This window comes from Necator americanus, chromosome X, assembly GCF_031761385.1.
Source record: "Necator americanus strain Aroian chromosome X, whole genome shotgun sequence".
NCBI classification, from domain to species: Eukaryota; Metazoa; Nematoda; class Chromadorea; order Rhabditida; family Ancylostomatidae; genus Necator; species Necator americanus.
Genome location: NC_087376.1, coordinates 14,883,539 through 14,905,503, shown reverse-complemented (window position 1 = coordinate 14,905,503; position 21,965 = coordinate 14,883,539). Strand labels below are relative to the sequence as shown.

The window sequence follows — 21,965 nt, the reverse complement described above, 5'->3', positions numbered from 1 at the left end:
CTATGATGCTGATGGCATTTCCTCCTGCTTGCAAAACGACCATGTTTCTAAAGTGTAGATCAAAGAAGGAAGAACAGTGGTGTTGAATAGGTGAGCACGGAGCCGGATGTTTTTAGTCCTCTTCACTACATCCTCGATGCTCTTGAATGCTCCCCAAGCCGCTCGTTTCCTTCTGCTCAGCTCGGAAGTCAAGTCATTCATCATGTTGATTTTCCGACCTAGATATACATAGCTGGAGCATTCGGATATACTCTTTCCGTTGAGCGTGAATGGGGCACCAGAAACCCATACGTTCCTAATAAACATCGTTTTGTCTAGGTTCAGCTGAAGACCGATCCTTCTACACGTTTCATCATATTCGGCCAGCGTCCGTTCCGCCTGATTGATGCTTGGTGTTATAAGAACGATGTTATCAGTGAAATCCTCGGATCGCGTTCTCGAGAGTGACATGGAATATTTTGGATGAAATTGTGTCACCCTGACGGACCCCTCTCTTCACGTCGATTATTACATCATTTTAGAATGAAGAAATTTTGGTCGTGAAGTTGCTAATTATTATTATTTATTTATTTGTAGATATATTTGTAGCTTTGCAGATATGTGATATGTAGATATATCGACGCGGGCAGCGGGTTGTTCGTAGCTATATGGAAGTCAGGGACCGACTTAAAGTAATGGGGGAGGTGTAAGTGATGTAGGTGATATGCTCTGTGTGCAAATTAATCGATACCGTAATATCCCGCTTAGCGGCGGAGCTCTCCAACAGCGGAGGCGGAGCTTTCTCCCTCTGGGCTCATGAGAGTCCACGATTGGAGCACAAGAGGAGGGCCTTATCCACTGGACACCGCCCGAACAAGAACGCATAGGACAGCGCCACCGATGTCAAGGACAGCGACGACAAGCTCGAACCACGCGAGGACACTCACGATGGGGTGAAAACTAGACTAGAGGTGAGGGCTGTCCAATTCGTGGGTTGGGAGCTGCTTCCACTGCGTGACGCTTACTCGAGTCACAATTTTTCATTGCTGTTCTGTTTTGGTAATGGGTGACCATAATGTTCTTTTCATATGTACGATCATAACCAGTCTTGCAGTTACACCTGGAATGAAATGATCGGCCGGTCGCCGACCGATAACATGCAGTTAGGCCAAGTTGCTACTAAAGGTCGTTTCTTTCATTGGGCAGTTGACCTCTTTTTGACTCACCGCAGTAACGAGGATGGCGTTGTCGGCGAAACGTAGCGCATAGGGAGGTAAGTGTAGCAATCATTTGAGAAAAACAGGACAATGCTGTTCAGGATTTTTGCCGTAGTGATGAAAATGTGATAACAAAACATGAACGATGAACAAAGGAATCAACGTCCAACGAAAGGATCTCACATTCCAATTATCAAGTTCTTCGTAAACCACCCTTTAGTCTTTCAATTTCACATCTCATTCGATTTCTTCATAATTGATGATCATCTCACATCAAAACTGAGTAATAACTTCTTCTAGGTAATGTTTTTTAGAACGCACTTGGGCTAGCATATTCGCATGACATTCATATACACACCATTCTCCAAAATGGTGCAGGCAAACGGAGTATACTGTCGAAAATCGATTTGCTCTTATGTAAACAAGCAGCTAGGAGATCCATGCGGCCAAATCTAAATCTGCTAAAGTGGCCCCGGGAGCTGTTGTGTTGCAACGCTACCAGCTCCGCCATATCGGCAGCCCTTCGCAAGCGTAAGGGTTGCCTGTATTGTTATTCACGAATTAATAGGAAGTTGCTTTACACATGTTGAGGACGAAATCATAGCTGCACTTCTTTTGATTTTGATTCCTTCTTGGGATGATAAGTTTTCTACGTACTCACAGCTCACTAAAAAGCCCACATTTCCAAAGAGAGGCAAGATGGAGCAGTATTGTGTACGCTAGGTCGGTCGCTTACGATATGAGGGTTCTCAAGCTAATGGAAATATAATGAGTGTTTTAGCGGTCAAATTTTATTAAATAAGTCTAGAAAGGACTCACAAATCCCGACAACCTGCGGCGTATAGAAAAAGCTGCAAGTGGCTCACTGGACTGTCGCCTTGCCATATGATCCTGCAAAGAGAGGTCATAAAGACATAAACATATTGGACCATTATGTTCCGAGTGTTCGGAACAAGAGTGTTCAGCCAACTTGGTACGCGTCCAAACTCTGAACGAGTGTTAGTATAATGGAAATTCAGCGCCCATGCAGCAACACGGTAAAGCTGTTGAATTATTTCTAAAAACTAGCTCCTACCTCTCTACTTCGAGACTTTTTATCATAGCTATCTCACTTGAACACAGAAGAAGAACGTGATGTTTATCTTGGAAAATACTCTACGACTGATCACGCAAACAGAGACGACCGTCCAACATTTTGTATGCTCATTGATATGCTCATTCCACGATAAAAACTGCAAAGGTTCTATAAAAACCGAAACCAAACAGATTCAATGTGACTTATAAGTGATGTTCGACATCATCATTTCACATCATTATCATTATCATCTGCTCGATCTTTTGTTCCGACACTACGACTACGTTTGCAAAGGCATTCAAAGGTGGAAATGGAAAGCACGGCCCGGCTTTTGAGCCACTTCATGTCATCTTACATGATCTTTTGATCGATAAGGGATGTAGTTTTAACGCATCACCTAGATACATTCCATAAGAACATATCCAACAAGAGAATGTCCTTGCATACAGTAAAAAAAAAGTGGTATGGTTCTGATTGTCATACCTCTTATGTTGAACTGCAAAATATCACTATTACTCGTGTCAAACACGTCGCCTCCTAAATTGTCCTTCACTCCTTCTCGCTTAAAGGCAGCACACTACGAATCTGATGTGGTGAAGGAATCCGCAGGAAAAGCTAGAGATGGGATTGTAGATTGCGGGATCAGGGATGGTTCCGCTCACCTCTCCCTAATCGTCTTAAGAAACGGCGCGTCGAAGCCACCTTAGTTCTTACGACGAATGTTAGAACACTACTCTATGTTTACGTTCTGGTCCGCTCAGCAACCTACTCATTTGTTTCACTTGGATAGGCAATCGAGGAGAACTCACTGGATTTCGACCATCGCGCAGCTGGATGCAATGAGTGTACAAACGTGGTGTGTTGCAACTGAAGTTGTCATAAGAGACAGATTTTTTTCACGCCGTTTTTCTTTACAAAGATTAGGGATAGATGAGCGGAACCACCTTTGATCTCGCAATCTACAACCCCATCTCTAACTTTTCCAACGGCTTCCCTCACAACGTCAGACTCATAGTATGCTGTTTTCAAGTATCGATGCAAATTATCAAGTGAAAAAGTTCATATTTCACCCGTGGCACTAACAACGCAGACACATTGCAGTACCTCCGAGTCCGGATAGTATCCCCACCACTGACCGATCATTCCTCTTATAAATCGACTAGGAATGAAATCATTTTATCAAAGAGACTTTTTTCATTATTCTGAACTGTGCACTAAAGTAGCTCACTGGTGGGGTGGAACAGAAGACCCATCCTATGCCGAATGTATTCCGGAGGCAGAATGATGGTGCTCCATCTACCACTCACTGATCTGTCACAAATCCGTTGTGTAGCGGTCGCGTTGCGGTTTTCGTTTCTCACTTAGTAGTCCATCGTGCAGCGTTGATTACGTTGTTTTCGAGGTCTGTGTTTGTACTACGGAACTAGGAACTTTGTGTGACCTTACGGATAACTCACAACGTTCACTTTAACTTCCTAGGGATCAATGCGTCATGACAAATAAGCAGTACTTTGGTGACCAGAAGTATTTGAAGATCAAAAAGATGTGCACAAAGAAAGGGCAACTCTTTGTCGATACCTTATTCCCTCCTACCAACGCTAGTCTGTTCTTGGAGCAAGGACGTAACTCAGATATTGTGTGGAAGAGACCAGTGGTAAGTCTTCCATGTTGGTAATACTACATTTGTACTCGGTCGTCTAGACAAATTGCATTGTTGTAAATCCTTCCTTACTTCATGCATAGAAACAACGCAATGCAAACCTTCTTACATCTTGATGTTTCTTCACTCTCCGACTATTAGCTAGGTGTTATAGTAAAACTAGAAGTAGAAACGTGTTTTTTTTTCTGGTGTGCGCTAAATCTAATCTATATGTATACGTCTATATATACATATATATATATATATATATATATATATATATATATATATATATGTATATATATACATATATACATATATATATATATATGTATATATATATATGTATACATTATATATATATATATATATATATATATATATATATATATAACGTCCAGCTAAAGCCGGACTTCAGACTTTTTGTAGTGTTCGCTTCGTTCGCCTACACCGATCAATAGGAAATAACAGTAGTGACTTTTTTTGTAAAATCATAAATGTTTTTTTTTTCTATCAACGCTTTTTCAATTTTTTTCCTCAAAAATTTAGGCATAGATGAGAGATTTCATGATTTTCTTCCCAAACGCGTCACTACTGTATTTCGAGGACAATCAAACTTAATTTTACATCTATGTTTCTCTGAAACCTCCACAATTTGGAAACGTTATTTGAAGTTTCCTACGCTTTCAACTATTGGCACAGAATGATGTGCTAACGTGAATATCGAATGACGTGAATGTCGTGTGTTCGCTAGTATTCTATCTAACATAGGTGCGATGGGGAGAAGCCGGACACTTCTCAGGTGAAAGGGGTTTAGCCCGTGGGGTGCAGCTCAAGTGAATGGGGTCCTTTCGCCAACCGTTCAAAAGTGAAAGGGGTAATTTCACCAACCGTTTAAAAATGAAGGAGGTATATTCCCCAACCGTTCAAAAGTGAAGGGGGTCAGAGCACCGGCTCCAACTATCGCATCTATGGTATCCAAGCAGCCGTTTGTATGTGTGTTTCCACTTTTTGAAAAAAGGATGTTAGCAGCATCAGGGAAATATGCTTGGAAATAGACGCGCGAGAGTCATAGAAACCCATCCTACCGTTGGGGCTCCTGCGCACCGCCGCAGTGGGACCCGTCTCACTCCACTATACGGCTCTCTGGCACCCGCTCACCAATCCGACGCCAAGGTACCCGTCTCCCTCCCTTTCTGGAATTTCGTGACTGAGACACACACACGTGACAGAATAAGCCCGTTATTATATAGCATGGTAGTTTGCAAATTTGGAAATATAAACTCATAACAATTTATTTACCCTCACTACCATATGACGGGGAAGGGTGTAGTGTAGCGGTTAGAGGTTCCGTTTCGGAATCGCACAATCGATCGGAGGTTCGAATCCGCCATAGTGCTCACCAAGCCTTTCATCCCTCCGGGGTCGATAAATTGGCACCAAACTTGTCTGGGAGGATAAAAACACTGACTTGACACATCGGCTAGCCACCGCAAGTCATTGTATAGGCCAGATACACGTTCGTTAACCTCTCAATTCTCAAACGATTCTGAATTGAAGTGAACGTGGGGACGCATCCCAAGCGGATTGATTAACGCCAAAAACTTTATCCTTTATCCTTTACCATATGACGGAAACCAAGTTGGCCTTTCAAAGCTAACATACATAACGGCATATCTTTGAACAATGATGGAAAGGTAGAGTGTTTACCTTTCAGGTGCCTGGCGATGGTTAGGCACCCCATCGGTACAGAGTTTTGCATCATTATGGAATATTTTCGTGACACGCATACATACATACGCATGCACGGACTAAGCGCGACTTATTATGTAGCATTATACATATAAAAAATATATCGGTCTACCCCAAGGCTGGACTTCAGACTTCTTGTGCTGTTCACTTTGCTCACTTTCAGTGATCAATAGAAATTTGAAGCTATTTCTTCCAGGCAATTAACACAGAATGATGTGATAATGTGAAATAACGTAAATATCGTCATACTAATAAAGATGAAGGTCCTACGTCAGATCACGTAAACTGCTAGCTACTATTCACTCAGTTGCCTGCATGTATGCTTTCAATTTTTGAAAAGATCTTTCAAACATTGTGAAGGTAAAGAAAAGAGCAATGCACATCCGGAGTGTGCATTACTGTGGAATGCTATAAGTGTAGTTGTTGCGGCTTTGAAATGGTTCATGGATCCTCATTTGCTTAAAGGCATCACCCCACTAGGCATCACCCCACTAGGTCTGGGTGGCACGGATTTCAGGTGGAGTATTCATATACGGAGTCGTAGACTATGGAGAGAAGGGTGATTCCGTCCATTTCTTCCCAATTGCCGTAAAAAAACGACCCGGAGGATACGGCTTCGAGCGTTCCGGCGCGCTATTTTCTACAACGAGTTCGATTGGAGTGCGCCAGCCTTGTGCACGCGCCGCATCTTCCGGGCCATTTTTACGGCAATTAGGAAGAAATGGACGGAATCACCCCCTCTTCATGATCTACGCTCCCCTTTACGAATACTCCACCTGAAATCCGTACCACCTCAGATTCGTGGGGTGATGCCTTTAAAAAGACAGAATTATTGTGTGGTGTTCCTGCACTAATAAACTAGCTGATTCCAATTTCTGGCGTCAACGCACCAATTCGATGCCACAGGACCTATCCCCTATTTTATCATTTTGCGGCACCGGCACAGCTTTCTGGCGCTGTTGGACCAGTCTCACTGCTTCGTGGAATTTCGTTACGGACACCTGACAGAATAAGCTTGTCATTTATATAACAGCAAGATATATAACATAATAGCATGATATCATGCTATATACCAACGGGCTTAGGCTATGTGTACCTGTGTGCTTGTTTGTGTGTCACAAAATTACTCCATGAAGATGAAAGATGTTGCATTGACGGGAGCCGAACCAGAGTTGTCCGCGTGGGTTGCTAATATTCTGCCTTTTAACCAAACCAGGTTTTTTAACGAAAGAGGAATGAATGAAAGAGAGTTTATTTCAATAATACGGTAAGAAGAGTTAGTCCCAGAAGTTCATTTCATATAAAGAAAAGATTAATTTTAAGTTTTGAGCAAGTCGAAGAAAGGATTTGAAGGAACTGCAAATGTCAGAACTTCAGCTCCATTTCTGTCAAATTTTTCTTTCTATGGTTGAAATTACTAATTAGGGAGTATTTCAAGGATGTGATTCAAATCTGAAAAAAGTAAACATCGTGATTAGTCGGGGGGGGGGGGGGGGGTTAAAACGAGGTTTGTGTGTGTGTGTGTGTGTGTGTGTGTGTGTGTGTGTGTGTGTGTGTGTGTGTGTGTGTGTGTGTGTGTGTGTGTGTGTATGTGTGTATATGTGGGTGTATGTGTGTATGCGTGTATGTGTGTATGTATGTATGTGTGTATGTGTGTATGTGTGTATGTATGTATGTATGTGTGTATGTGTACACACACACACGGGATTACTCCATAAACATGAAAGAAGAAAATGTTAGGGACTGTTGGGAAAAAAGAGGAAGAGAGTTCCGATTTTGCAGCGGTATCGAGGGAGTACAGTTATAAAATCAAGCTTCGATATTTTTGAAATGTAGTACAAACATCATCAGAAGGCATTGTTATTTGGAGAGTATTCAAACACGATTTCACACCTATATTCCTTCGACGCTATTTGAAAACATTTTTGTAAGTATGAGTTTTTTTTCCGGTTTTTCCTTCAGAAATTAGATCAATTAGATCAATAGTGATGTTCTAACATGAAATGAAGGGAGCGTCATAATCGATTCTTCGTCATGTCGCGTAAACTGGAAGGATGTTAACGACCAGAGGCGAATATGTAGGGAAATAGATATGCAGAGAAGTACATGGGGGATGGGACGCAGCACATGGAGTTGTTATGGTTATGAAACGGTCCACGAAGTTTCATTTACTTTTTCCAATTCCACATGAAGTTATTGCGTGATACTTCTGCACCGCAGCGCACCAATTCAACGTCTTGCTACCTTTCTCACCCTATTTTATCGGTTTTTAGCGCCGCGCACCAGTTCACTGCTGTGGAGCCTGTCTCACTTCACTTTAACCGCTTTTTGGCGCTGTCACAACAAACCGACGCCGTGACACTCACCACATTTTGTCAATTTCTAGCGCTATCTACCCACACATGGACTAAGTACTTGTTATATATCTTATCATGATATATATCTGCTTGTCAAGAGTATGCTAACGTAATATAGTTATGATAACGACCGTAGGTGGTAGTTAACATAGTGAGGAGGGTTCCGCAATGTCAGGTGGTCGCGACATCTGCAAGGAGCAGTTTAAACAGATTAGACGGGTCCAAAGGCATCAGTTAAAAGTGGTGAGTGATAAGTAGTCGAGTCAATGATGCACTGGTTCCACGAAAAGCGTCAGGGGAATTTCGGCTTGATCACCTTGGCTCCCACTGTTTGTCAGTTTGCTCGAGTGGCCGCCTGTAATTACTCTATTTGTCTCTATCGCGGACGGTAATCGCTCAGTGGTTCCTATTTTTTCTTGAGACAGGGAGGTGAGAGCATCAAATTTTCCCTTGGAGGACTTTCTTAAGAAGTCTTATCAGGACCAACCGTGGCAATGGGACTCGACCCTCTCGAATACGAGTTCCCCTCCCATTTCTTCTTCTCCTCCTACTATGTTCATGCTACAGCCGACGGTTGCTGTCAATCTAATATATTGAAAATTTCATGTGTTTCGAAAAAGAAGAACGAGAATAGACGATCAAATGGCAAGTAACAAAAGAAAAAATCCTGAAAAAAAGGTCGAGAATTTTCAACTTTCGTCCCGTCTAAATTCCAACAAGACTGGAAGCTGGGAAAAACAGCGATATGACTGTTTTTTAGCGCAAGCGTTCTTCTCTAAAAAAAATACTTGAAATATTTCTCTTGGTCCTCTTGTCACGAAGTTATTCGCTATCTTCCAAACCTAACAGAATTTGAACTCTTTTGATAATTAAATTCCACTTTTAAACTGATGAAAACTACTTATAATTTAAGTCTACATTTTTTAGAAGAACTTTCGAGATTCTATCCCTTTTGCAAAAATTTGATTCAGTGGGGTTTCGAACCTATGTGCTCCCATTGTCACGCTGTCAACACGTTGTACATTTTCAAAATGTTGGTGGCTTCCATTTTACTATCCTACCCTGAAACTAAAAATAATATTTTGTAGTTTATGTAATCACTTAATATTATTTATTGTAAAACTTTATAATGTATGTAATTATCTGAAACTACGTAATATTTTGTCCTGGTTATTATGTTTAAGCTTCATTCACTACTGCCCTCCGCAAACTTCCTTACAAGCCTCCTCCCTTGCAACCTCCTCCTTTCACGACCCCTGATGGGAAAATCCCATCACATGGTTTACTCTAAGTTTGACCATCGGGTCGGCGGTCTTCTTGTGGTGCAATCCAGTCGCCCAACAACTTTGACACAACAGTTTTCGTTGAAACATGTCGCTTGTCCGGGTCAATAGTTATACTTTCCTCGGCAGATGCGGCTGTATCTCCAATCTTCGATCGCTGACGTATGACGGAACTTCCAATCCCGTCACTGAGCTGTGAAGCAGGATACTCATAGCATCTACCTATGCTACAAAAACCTTTGCACTTCGCAAGCAGGAAGAAAATGCGGTCAGCCCCACTGAACCCTCAATCGAAAGCAAAGCAGGAGGTACGGCGGTGTTAAAAGTGATCACGCAGCCGGATGTTCCTTGTCTCCTTCACTAGATCCTCGATGTTGTTATACACTACCCTAGCCGCTCATTTCCTCCTGCCCAGTTTCGATGTCTCTTCATGTTCATTTCGCTACCAGATAAACGCACCCCGACCACCAACCTTTACTGGCACAGGAATTTCACGTGAATTAAATGAAAAGAGAAAAACCTCTGTAAGCACAATGGTTGCGTCCGCAGTGCTGTATTTTAAAACACGCCGCATGTGTTTATTCCACTATGCGTTACACGCATCGTGCTTTAACACAAATGAAACACATCGGAACAGCTGCTCAAACAGTAGGGAGCTTAACGTGATCTGATGTGAGACCGTTATTCTTATCAGATTCTCAGCCATTACCTTGTATTCGACTTACTTTACTCGGCGGGTTGGTTTCATCGCCTCGCGCAGTTACCCTCATTTTCGCCGATGCGTCTCCTCGAACATACCTCTGCCAGTGCCAAACGTGTGATAGGATTTTGCCATGGAGGGACCGCCGTGAGGGAATGTGCAGTGGGCAGTAGTGAATGCAGCATACCATGATAACCAGGACAAAAATATTACGTAGCATTAGATAATTCCAGGCATCTTAAAATAAATAATACAAATAAAAAACAAGTAAAACATTACAAAACAATAAATAATATTAAACGATTGCATAAAAACAGAATATTATACTTAGTTTGAGGTGTAGGAAAATATTGAAGTCCAATATTTTGTTTTGAAAATGTACATCGTGTTGAGAACGTAACAATGAGACCTCTTAAATTCGACACCCGGGTCACACACTTGAGTCAAATTTTTGCAAAAGAGTTAGAAAATTGAAATCACTTCTAAAAGATAAGGAATTATACGTAGTTTACAGCAGTTTAAAAGTGGATTCATTAGAATTTAATGACCAAAAAAGATCAGATTCTGTGCATTGGCAAGTCTGGGAGATCGCAGATAACTTCGTCAGAAGAGGACCAAAAGACATTTTGGGTAGTTTTTTGGAGAAGAAGGTTTGCTCAAAAAAACAGTCGAATTGAAGTGTACAGTCATATCATATCAAAAAGGCATTTTTCCCATCTTTGTCCAATCAAAAGTTTGGAAAAACGGCGACACCCTGGAAATCGAGTGATGCAGCATTTGATAGAGAAAATCTTCGGCTGCAACATACTGAAAGATGATGCCCCGTGCTAACTTACTCTGAGTTATTGAATTTTATTCAAGATCACACACTTTTCGGCGCGCGAGCAAAAATTGGAATTTCTTTGAATTTTCCCATCCCAGAAAAATATAACAGGTTTTTGGAAAACCTCCCATATATTCGAATATAAGAACTAAGGAAATCCCTATGTGCAAAATTTCTCTTTTCTGACCGTCTGGTTCTCTCAAAATTTAGATGGGACAAACTCCAAAAAATGTGAAAATTTTAATTTTTGTCCCATCAAAATTCCGAAAAGACTAGGAGGTGGAAAAAAACAGCGATATGACTGTCTTTAGTACAAACACTCTTCTCTGAAAAGCTACCTGATTTGTTTTCTTTTGGTCCTCTTATAATAAAGTTATTCGCGGTCTCCCAAACCTAGCAATGTGTACAGAATCTGAGCTGTTTTGGTCATCAAATTCCAATAAACTTCCACTTTTTAACTGCTGAGGTATGCGCATAATTGAATCTTCATCTTTTAAAGGTGGTTTCAAGTTTCTAAGTGTTTTGCAAAAGTTTGACTCGGCGGGATGTCGAACCTTCGCCGTCCCATTGTCATGTCATAGGAACAGAATATTTACTTTTTCGGTCTTTTTTCGCCATTTTCTAGTTCGACCTATGCACCTAACTCTTCTCTTTTCTTTGTTGTATTATGAGCTTCAATCAGTATTTATTGATATTTCATAGATGCAGAAAAAAGATTAGAATACACATGGAAATGTTTTCATACCAATACTTCAACCAAATTTCAGCAAATTTGCTTCTTCTACTACTTGGTGTTTCTTCGTTTTTGTCAGCTCCTCAATTTCACATTTGGTTTTCCTAGTTCCTAGTTTTCGGTTTTGGTTTTTCGAAACCCACGAAATCTCCAATACATTGCATTGGCAGCAACCGAGAACTGTCGTTTTGTTGGAGGGGAAGAAGAAGAATGGATGAGGAGGGAAGGGGGTCGTATTCGAGGGGGTCGTCTCCCATCACCACGCTTGACCCTGATTTTACCCGCATTCTCAATCTACATCGCACTGTACCCATCCATTTGTCGCTGTTCCATGGCTTGCGATATTTGGTGTCCCATGTGAACTGCCTATCGACACCCAACCATCCCCCGAGTACCTTCAGCTCGACGATGTTTGACAGTTCAGCGCAACGAAGCATCGAACTGTAGCCATAAATTGCATGCTCCCTCTAGATATTTGGTCTATTTGGATTGGGTTCGAGCGGTGTACCACAGCACTTTTCTGCAATATTTGGGTAACTTGCGTCATATAATTGTGCAAGTTATATAGCTCGTACGTGCCCAGAGTGTATCCGTTTCTGCAATCTATGATCCCGTATAGCCTTTGACCATCGGAAATCCATATCACTTCAGATTCGTGGGGTGATGCCTTTAAGGGACCTATTCTCAGTGTATAACATACGTTAAAGTAATTATGGCCGGACAGCGCCAGCGTAGTCGGCTTGCTTGAATGTAGTTGCGGCATAGAATTGATGGTCATTCGCCTAGCAGTAAGGCGTTCTTGAACAGGAATAAAGTGAAGAAGTTGTTGACATTGTATGGATAAGACGTCAGATTAGGCTTGTCTATTTTTGGGCACGTGCTCATTTATGTTTCAATGTGAGGTCAGTAATCTTCGTCCTTGATATCTTAGTTCAAATGTTGTTCGATAACTCGCTATTTCATGCTTTTGTTTTTGATTAGTGTCCCGATGTTGCATTCAGAATCTTCGAGACGCGAAGCAACTCCCCCCCCCCCACCCCCCCACCAGAATTAGGTGGATAACAATTAATTGGCAGTAATATAGAAACTTCCATAATCATGTCTTATACCACCACTTTTAATTCCAGGAACTTCATGATGATCCACATCTGTTTGTTGAAGGAGCTTCACCAAATGACGTCACTCAAGGTGTACTCGGTAACTGCTGGTTCGTCTCTGCATGTTCCGCTCTGACTCACAATCAGCATCTATTGAACAGGGTGTGAATAGGTTTTTTGAGTGTGCAATTTCCTTGTCTCACTCGATGAACTCAGGTAATTCCCGATGCGGAGTCGCAAGAATGGGATCCGAAGAACGACTATGCGGGTATATTTCGGTTCCGATTCTGGAGATTTGGAGGATGGCTCGAGATAGTTATTGACGATCTTCTGCCTACGAGGTAACTTGATCTTTTACGCACTCTTTGGTTTGTAGTGGTCTTCTAAGTGTTTTCAGGATTATTTAATTTCGAATTTAAGGGATGGCAAATTGCTTTTCGCCAGGTCAAAAACCCCAAATGAGTTTTGGTCCGCTCTTCTCGAAAAAGCATTTGCGAAGTAAGTGATATTATCACTTCTTATGTATGCATTTTCTACAAAAAAAAAACACTTATTACCTTTTATGTATGCATTTTTTCACAAAAAAAAATCAATCGATTTTCTCCCCTTGAGAAACATCCGATCATTCATACAGAAATAGTCGATCGTAAGGATCTGAGACTTTTACTACTAACATCACCGTGAGCAGTCGGTAGCTCCCCGCTTCCCCTTACGTATCTTCGCATCAGTCGCCTTTGCAACCTGATACTGAACCACTTGTCCATCATGGTGAATCTTCGGATTGGCACTATCAACTGCCGCACCCTGCGCTCCAGGACAAGAATCGCTGCGTTTAAAGAGGCCACAGTGGAGGGTTAACAGGGTTCCTGGCCAATAAGAAATGGATTAATTGCTGCTTTTTTCACCCTCGTTGTGACAGAGTGACGGACATCGAGAAGAAACATCTGATGCGATTACATCAAGCAATCTCTAGAAGTATTGGCCTTCGAAGAGCTCTATAGGCGAATCAAATCTCCACAAAAACATTGACACAACTAAATAAAGAAGACGGCTAAATTGCGGGATTCCCTGCAGACGTCGCCAAAATAGTCGGATAATTCTATAAACAGTTATTCTCTTCAACAAGATTACCTGCATCAATACCGTGGTATCAAATCGACGATGTGCCACCAATCTTAGCAGATGAAGTCACCCGTGCGGTGAAGAAAATGAAACTAGGAAAAGCGCCAGGTCCATATTAGATCACTGCCGAAATGCTCATAACTGGATATGATGTGTTCAAAGATCCTTTGATCAAACTTTTTAACCGAGTACGCTTCCCGATTGTTCAATACTGTTGTTGTTTAAAAAAGGGGAACAACTTGATATCAAAAACTACCGCCTAATTGCACTGTTGTCGGTCATATATAAAGTATTTAGTTTGATCATTTTACAAAGAATAATGGCTTCCCTAGAAATCAACCAACCCATCTAACAAGCTGGCTTTCGACGCAACTTCAATTTCACCCTAGATCACAGTCACGTCACTAGCCAATCGATAGAGAAAAGCCCTGAGTATAATTTTCCACTGTACATAGCTTTCGTTGACTATTCGAAAGCGTTTGATTCTGTGGAGTAACATGATCTTGACATCACTATAGCGACAGGGAGTTCATCCAAAGATAATCCAAGATAATAAAGATATCCTTCTGCCGAACATTTACACATCTGCCGCTGTAGCATTCGAAATATGTGGCAATCAAGTTTCTATCGACACTAGACAAGGTGTTCGACAAGGAGACCCTATCTCTCCTGCTCTCTTCGCTACCGTTTGGAAACCGTCTTCCCTAGCATAGATTGGAGAATCAACATAAATGGGTATCAACATAAATGGGCTCCGTTTAAGTCATTTCAGGTACACTGATGATATAGTTCTCTTCGCTCACAAACCAGGACTCCGCTCAATGATTCAAGAAGTAAGCGACAAAAGCCAAATTCTGGGGCTTAGAATGAATTTCTCTAAGACACTTGTCATGACCAATTCCGAAGAAATACCGATTTTCACTGATGGATCTCCTATACACTACTGAAAGAACTTTGTTTATCTTGGTCAATGTATATCCTTTGATTGGAATCTAACAATTGAGCTAAATAGACGAATTCGCTCCGGTTGGAACACATTCAAACGATTCCCTGCATATTTCACAAAAAGAAGATTTCAAATGAAGTTCAAACATCGACTTTATACAAAATGTGTGGAACCTTGTCGAGTGAAAAGAATGATTAGTGTAACTCTTCTTTTGCATCGTACGAACTTGTGGTTGGAAAATACTGCAAAACTCCAAGATATTAGGGCTAAGGCGATTGAAGGAAATCGGACGTGGAGAAGAAAGATGTGTGCTGTAAAGGACAACCGATGGACGAAGATGACTACCGAATGGAGACCATGGATTTGGAAACAAGTTGGCCGGCCAAGAACAAGATGGAGAGATTCGTTCGTATCGGAGTTTGGAGAAACATGGATGCGAACCACCACTACTGATGTGCGCAGATGGAGACAAAGCATGCAACGACACAGTGTAGCATTGTGATATCGTTCAATAAATAAATAAATAAGGCTCTGAAATTAATGTTGTTTATTCCTTTCTGAAAATAGACAAATGGATCCAGCAAATTGCGTCTTCGTTAAAGTGTGATTTGAATTCCCTTTGCTGACCACTGATCCACGCATTGGGCAGGTGCTTGAATAGATTGACGTGAGGAGGTTTAAGGCCAGATGGAAGAAGCGAGTAACGATTAGTTTTTTGGACCTAGTACTTTGGCTTTGGATTTGAATGATAATTGATTTTCCTGTGGATTATTCAACTGTTGGTTTATACCTGCAGGACGTGTTCTGTCGAGTGAGCGTGATTGCTGTAGGGAAGAGAGATTGTACATTTGGGTCAGAATGACATGAAGCACCGTGCAGTTACGTGGCTGCTGCGTGCAAAGCGGCTCGGTGGAGCGTAGTGGTTAGGATCGATGAGGGAACCATGCTAGCAGTGTTCAACGTTGCAGTTCGTGTTGGTCCCACGTCGATTCCAACTGCGTTATATTTCAGGTCGTTTTGCCCCTACTGTATGTTTAGGTTGAACACATTGGGCGGCTACTATATGATTACTTTGAACGTGTCGTTGATTTCGTTCCTGTCTTCAGGTTGTACGGATGCTACGAGAATCTCGTAGGAGGTCATCTTTCCGATGCACTGCAGGATGTCTCTGGAGGAGTTGCAGAAACAGTTAATGTAGCTAAGTTTCTCAAAGGCGTGAGTTTCACTTAGCAGTATTCGTTCACAAAATCTAGTGAAGAAGCACTGCTATGGCACTTATGAGTGTTAGCACTTTTTTCTTTGCAGATAGGTAGTCAACATGTTAGACAAAGTGAGAAGCATTCTTTATTTATTTGTAGTTTGCAGGGAAGTCCTGACTCTCCGAATATCCTTTTCAACAACTTAAAACAGGCCTTCGACAATGACGCTCTGATAGTCGCTGCTATTGCGGTTGTTCTATTCGACGTGTATCGTTTAAATTGGATTATTTGTTATAACGATATGCCTACAGTTAACCGCTACAATATGATATAATTTTTTTTCAAATTAAGGCGAATACCAAAGATGAGATCGAGCAGACCTTAGGCTGTGGTTTAGTCAAAGGTCATGCGTATGCTGTAACTGCAGTCAAATATGTGGAGTTAGATGCAGAGTCAAATACATTCAGGTTCGTCTTTTCTTCAGCTCATGGTTTTGTTTACCTTACTTCACGAGCTAGATCTGAAAAGTTTATTGGATGCTGATACTGTAATATTGCAGTTCTGTTTTTGGTCGCCATGATCGTATTAGAATGATTCGCCTCCAAAATCCATGGGGTGAAAAGGAATGGAATGGACCCTGGAGCGACGACAGCGAGGAGTGGGAACAAGTTTGTTTGCATCCGTATTCAATCTCGTTCTTATTGTTTTGTGTGAGTATGTATCTATCTTGTGTGTATCTTTCAGGTGGCAGAGTCCCAAAAACACTCCCTTGGTATCACTGTAGATGAGGACGGTGAATTTTGGTGAGCTCTCAGAACCTCTCACTAAGGGGCTCCTTAGCGTAACGTCAAAACTTAGCTTTTGATTAAAACATTACACAAACAGATAACTCGCTGGTTGGTATGATATGGTTGAAGTAATAGGATTTCGGGAACTTTGTGGATGAGTGTGGTTCGAAAATAAATTAGTTCGTCTACAAATGTGTATGATGATTGCAGAAAGATACCCACATAAGCTATATGCTCTTGATTATCAAGCATCTGCGGTATCGTTGTGATTTTCTTCCTTTTTCCTCTAGTACCACTTCTAATGTTCCCAACCATTTAGTCATCTCTGATGTTCCCAACCATCTAATCATCTCTAGTGTTCCGACATTTAAACTAAAAACAGGGTAGTGATTGAACACGAAGATAGGCGCAGGTTTCTGTGTTATTCCTATGATCCCTGAACAAAATTTTAATAGAAAGGGAAGCAACATCTGCGGTATCGTTATGATTTTCTTCCTTTTTCCAACAAATAAACCATTAACAGTTGACTTAAGCAACTTATTAAATGAAGTGATATTATTGCCTGAAGCAGTTGCCCATCTGTGCATCGTCGTTAAACATTGCTCTGCGTCAAAAATTCCATCCTCACTTTGGGTGTTTGACCTATCTGGTTATGAGCTTTATCTGAGGAACAGCATATGTTTTCAGTATTTTAGCGACTTCCGCCATGTAACTGTTAGTTATATAGTTCGTATATGTCCATAGCATTTGCTGAAATGCGTGATTGCGTTCAGTATAAACTGAGCTATCGCGAACGGGTTAAAGACATTACCCACGAATCTGGCGTGGTATGGATTTTCGCTGGAGTATACCTATATAGGTATAGATAGCTATACCTATGTTGGTATACTCCAAAGAAAATCCATACCACGCCAGATTCGTGAGGTGGTGCCTTTAAACACAAACTATTTAGAACAGAGAACAATAATCTTCCTGAAGTTATTAAATAGCTTAATAAGAGCTAAAAGGTTATTTTCGAAACATCTCTCTTTTGAGAGAAATAATAGCGTCCAGACTGGGGCTGAGTCAAACGTGGAGGCTGCCTATTAATCACCATGCGTTGTCGGTTATAGACTTTTTTCATAGAAGATGCTAAAACTCGTGACAAATGACTGACTAATGGACACCCTCACTACTGGTATAATATCGTGTCGCAAATAGTCATCTTTGCGGGACCAGACATTTCCTCCAGCAACACCGTAATCACGTGGGAATACGATATTAAATAACATAACCAGCTGCAATTACGTGATGGACGAAAACGGTCGGGCATTGTTGTGAGATCATTCCAAATATCGCTGTATTTCTGCTTAGTTATGACTACAACAATTAATTACGGTTTTGGTCAAATTAGTAATCAATAAACTTTGATCAAAATAGTACTACTCTCTGCAAGTCATCGTCATTCCGTCTCTTCGTTCAGTTCAAGGATGTATTGCTATTTCGTGAAGTGAACTATGAACGAATTGGTCCCGTTTTCGAACAGGAGGGAACTATCGATTTGCTTTGCTTCTTTAGAGTAAGGAGTTATCATTTGCAGGATGCCATGGTATTCTTTCGTGCAGTACTTTACCGATATTTCCGTGTGTCAGTTATTTAATACCAAGGTCTTTTCATCGTCTCGAAGGTGCGAAACTGCTTTTTATTTGGCTCCGTTGTAGATTTTCCTCATTCTTTTTTAAATGTTCCTTGACATTGAAGATGTTGATCTTCAACGTATTCCTTATCTATGTGGTTATCTATTTGAAGAGATCTTTGTGAGAATTCAGCAAAGAGAACAGGCGAGTAAGAAGGTTTTTTGCGAAGTGGCATTGGAGAATTCGAAGACCAAGTCCAGAAAGACATTTTTTCCGATTTTTTTAAAGAAATAAATGTTCCATCCCTTAAAGGAATCACCCCACGAATCTGAAGTGGTATGTGTTTCTGACAGCCAAAGATTATAGGGGGGCGTAGATTGCAAAAACGGGTGGGATCTCACTCGTCTCAGCCTGCATCACTGTAAGCAGACGGCTTCGGAATGCGGTTCCTTGCGATGTCCTCTACTGCAACGCGCCACCTCTGCGTCCCGTCCCCGTTTGCGATTCGTCGAAAATCCACTCGGACGCCTCGATGGGCAATCTTTTCATTCGATTCATTCGATGCGATTCGTCGAAAATCCACTCGGACGCCTCGATGGGCAATCTTTTCATTCGATTCATTCGATGCGATTCGTCGAAAATCCACTCGGACGCCTCGATGGGCAATCTTTTCATTCGACGAATTGCAAGCGGGGGCGGGACGCAGAGGTGGCGCGTTGCAGTAGAGGACATCGCAAGGAACCGCATTCCGAAGCCGTCCGCTTACAATGATGCAGGCTGAGACGAGTGAGATCCCACCCGTTTTTGCAATCTACGCCCCCATATAGTCTTTGGCGGTAGGAAATCCATACCACGTCAGATTCGTGGGGTGATATCTTTAAGTATTCTTCTTGGAAGCACTGTGCGATTGATATAGTATTAATTGTAGAAGAACTCAATGTAGATATCAAATATGCCGTAAATCAAATCATCGTCTGCTCCTTTGTTTGTTCAAAATAGAAAAACATGGTCCGATTCCGCAGTTTAGTGTCGGTTGTATTGGATGCCATCAAAAATGTAAAGCTACACGGTAGATAGCAGTGGCGAGCCACAAAAATCTGTTGTGGTTAATTATGATGACAAAAATGAGCAGAAATTGTCATGTGACGACCTTTGTGAACCTGCTTGCTTATTTTCTTGCATCCTTACTATGGTCTTGCAGATATTATGAGGAGATATTTTATGGTGAATGGACAACTAATGGTGTTAAAAGTGGGGCACCCAATGACTTTGCGGGCGGCTGTCTCAATTTCTCAGCTACGTTTTGTAATAATCCACAGGTTAGCTGAGAATTTACTTTCTTTTTCTCTTACCATTCCATTACTGAGAAAACCACAAAATTGGGTTCTGCATAATTGTACATGGACTTTGCATGGAGTTGATATAGTGGTTGTGTTTTTTATGGAAGCACACGCACGAATATGTATTTGTGATTTTTGCATAAAATTTCGGTTTTGCAGCAAAGCAAAAGGGTTTTATGCAAGTTTACATTTTTTTGCACCGCTTAACCCTCAGTTTGTGTTTACGCCGCGAGTACTGACGCAAATGCTCTTTCCTTACATCTTTTCGGCTATGAGAAATTAGCGAATCTACGAATTTAAAGTAAAGTCAAAAGTCACTGGCGTATCAATCCACTTGGGATGCGCCAACGCGTTTTACTGGAATTCGTAATCGTTGAGGTTTTGGAACGCGTGTTGGCCTATACAATGACTTGCGGGTGCCAGCCGATGATCAAGTCAGTGTTTTTATCCTCCCAGACAAGTCTGGTACCAATTTATCGACCCCGGAGGGATGAAAGGCTTGGTTTGGACTGGGGCGGTTTCGAACCCTCGATCGATCTACGAATTTAAAACCATACATTTCGAATGAGTTAAATGAAGCAATACTCTCGACTCTAGATCTCGGCTTGGATCAGATGAAAGGATAAGCATAAGCGTGTTTTTCAGATCCAATACATTTCCAGGCAAATTCGAAGGGTTACTATGAGTCTATGTCCCAAGTTTCCTTTCATGCAGAATCCAGTTTTATGCTTTTGAAGCCCACTTTTCAGGCGTCTTAATTTGCAAACTAATTCACCTAGTTGAGGGTTTATGTGCTTTTCAACGATGTTTCAGTTTCTCTTAAGCGTATTTCAACGTGGTGAAATCATGTTTTCTTTAACTCAAAGCGAGCCTAATGAAGGAACAAAAAGAAGAGATCCATACGTAACCATTGGTGTACATGTAATGAAGGTTGAAAACAATCGTGTTCATCGCATACACCAGGTGAGTTGGAGCCAGAAGTCGGCTTTTACTCACAATCTGATCTCAAGCCGATAAATCTTTTTTTTTTTCTTCTTTGTGTTCCTTATACTATTAACTTTCCCTAGTTTTTATCTCTTCAATTTACTTCCTAATATGACGAGATTCAGTGCTTCCTAAATTTTATGGATACTTTCATTCAAGTAACAAGAATGAATCTCTCTTCTCTTCTATCTTCTAACCGTCTGGACAGATCTACAACGATTTTGTTCCTGAAGTGAAACTGTTCGGAGAATGTTTTGCAGCGCAAGCTGGTTATCATGGATGTTTTCTCCCAGCGTGTAGGAAATTATTTAGTGGTAAGTAGTTCCGATTATCATGTATAAAAGGATAAAGTGCAAGGCTTCGATCAATTCATATGGGTATGCGTCTACGCATTTTCACAGTTTATCGACTCCAGAAGGATGAAAAGCTTGACGCTAGAGCGGTTTCGAACCATTCATCGTGCAATCACAACCTAACCGCTTACCGACTGCGCGACTCCTAATCTCTTTCTGGTAACTAAAGTAGAGTGTCTCCTAGTGGCAAGCGGCTCTCCTGAAATCTCTCCCATCTATCTTTCTACGGACTTCATAATTTCTTCAAAATAAGCAGCACGTTAAAGGTAATGTCGAAGACAGTTTGTAAATATCAATCACAGCGAAAGCCAAAACCCCCCTTCACATCCAGAAATCAGATGGACTAGAATTCTGGGCTGACGTGGGCGAATTGCTTCAGAACAAAGGCGAAAATACGAAGTGAAACTCTACGAACTTACGTTGCAATCTAATCTATTAGGCAAGAAATAATTTGTAAGGGTTTTTTTCAGCGCGACAAATGTTAATAAAATAAAGAATATTTCTATAATGTTACATACATTCGAAAGAGCATTTCCCAGTTCACAGGATAGTTGTGCATTGATTTTTTCAGTTTTACTTTCTTTCGTTCTTTTAGATCGTTAAGGTGGAGTGTCAACTGGCAAAGTGGAGCATTTTCGACATTTTTTTTTGTTCAACTGGCAAAGTGGAGCATTTTCGACATTTTTTTTGTATCTAAATCGTAGGATGATGTCACTGAAGCTGAGATTGATGTGTATCGAATAGAAGTAATGCTGGAAAGTAGCGCCTGCTGTTTTCTTCGTGCTTCAAAATTGGGAATTTTGATTTCAAAAACGGATTACACATCGATCGACCAAATGCCACTCGTTGCGGGAATTTTTTTCTCAATTCTATTGAAAAAAAAACGACAGCAAATCAAACAACGTTTACACTCCATTGCTGGTCTTCCCATCGTTTCCAGCAACTTCCTCTCAACGTTCAAT

At 41.2% G+C, this 21,965-nt stretch overlaps 2 protein-coding genes across 4 annotated transcripts; one reads left to right on the top strand and one right to left on the bottom strand.

The window, feature by feature from the left end:
• Positions 1-450, bottom strand: RB195_023188 (uncharacterized protein; the record flags this gene model as incomplete). The annotated part of the gene is made up of 1 exon (XM_064210537.1): positions 1-450. One exon carries the CDS (start codon positions 448-450, stop codon positions 1-3), a length of 450 nt encoding a protein of 149 aa, XP_064066418.1.
• A 1,679-nt stretch (positions 451-2,129) lies between these two features.
• RB195_023187 (uncharacterized protein) lies at positions 2,130-21,152 on the top strand (the record flags this gene model as incomplete). 3 transcript variants are annotated; one of them, XM_064210535.1, is made up of 15 exons in its annotated part: positions 2,130-2,194; positions 3,605-3,673; positions 3,751-3,925; positions 12,686-12,817; positions 12,872-12,996; positions 13,076-13,153; positions 15,830-15,917; positions 16,089-16,172; positions 16,274-16,389; positions 16,482-16,590; positions 16,667-16,725; positions 18,290-18,376; positions 19,528-19,645; positions 20,480-20,629; positions 21,066-21,152. In XM_064210535.1, 15 exons carry the CDS (start codon positions 2,130-2,132, stop codon positions 21,150-21,152), a joined length of 1,542 nt encoding a protein of 513 aa, XP_064066415.1. The 3 variants fall into 3 exon arrangements, with proteins under 3 accessions (XP_064066415.1, XP_064066416.1, XP_064066417.1); XM_064210536.1 differs by having other exon boundaries at positions 15,830-15,938; XM_064210534.1 differs by lacking the exons at positions 2,130-2,194; positions 3,605-3,673; positions 21,066-21,152 and adding an exon at positions 20,776-20,886 and having other exon boundaries at positions 3,764-3,925; positions 15,830-15,938.
• Between the last annotated feature and the right edge of the window lie 813 nt (positions 21,153-21,965).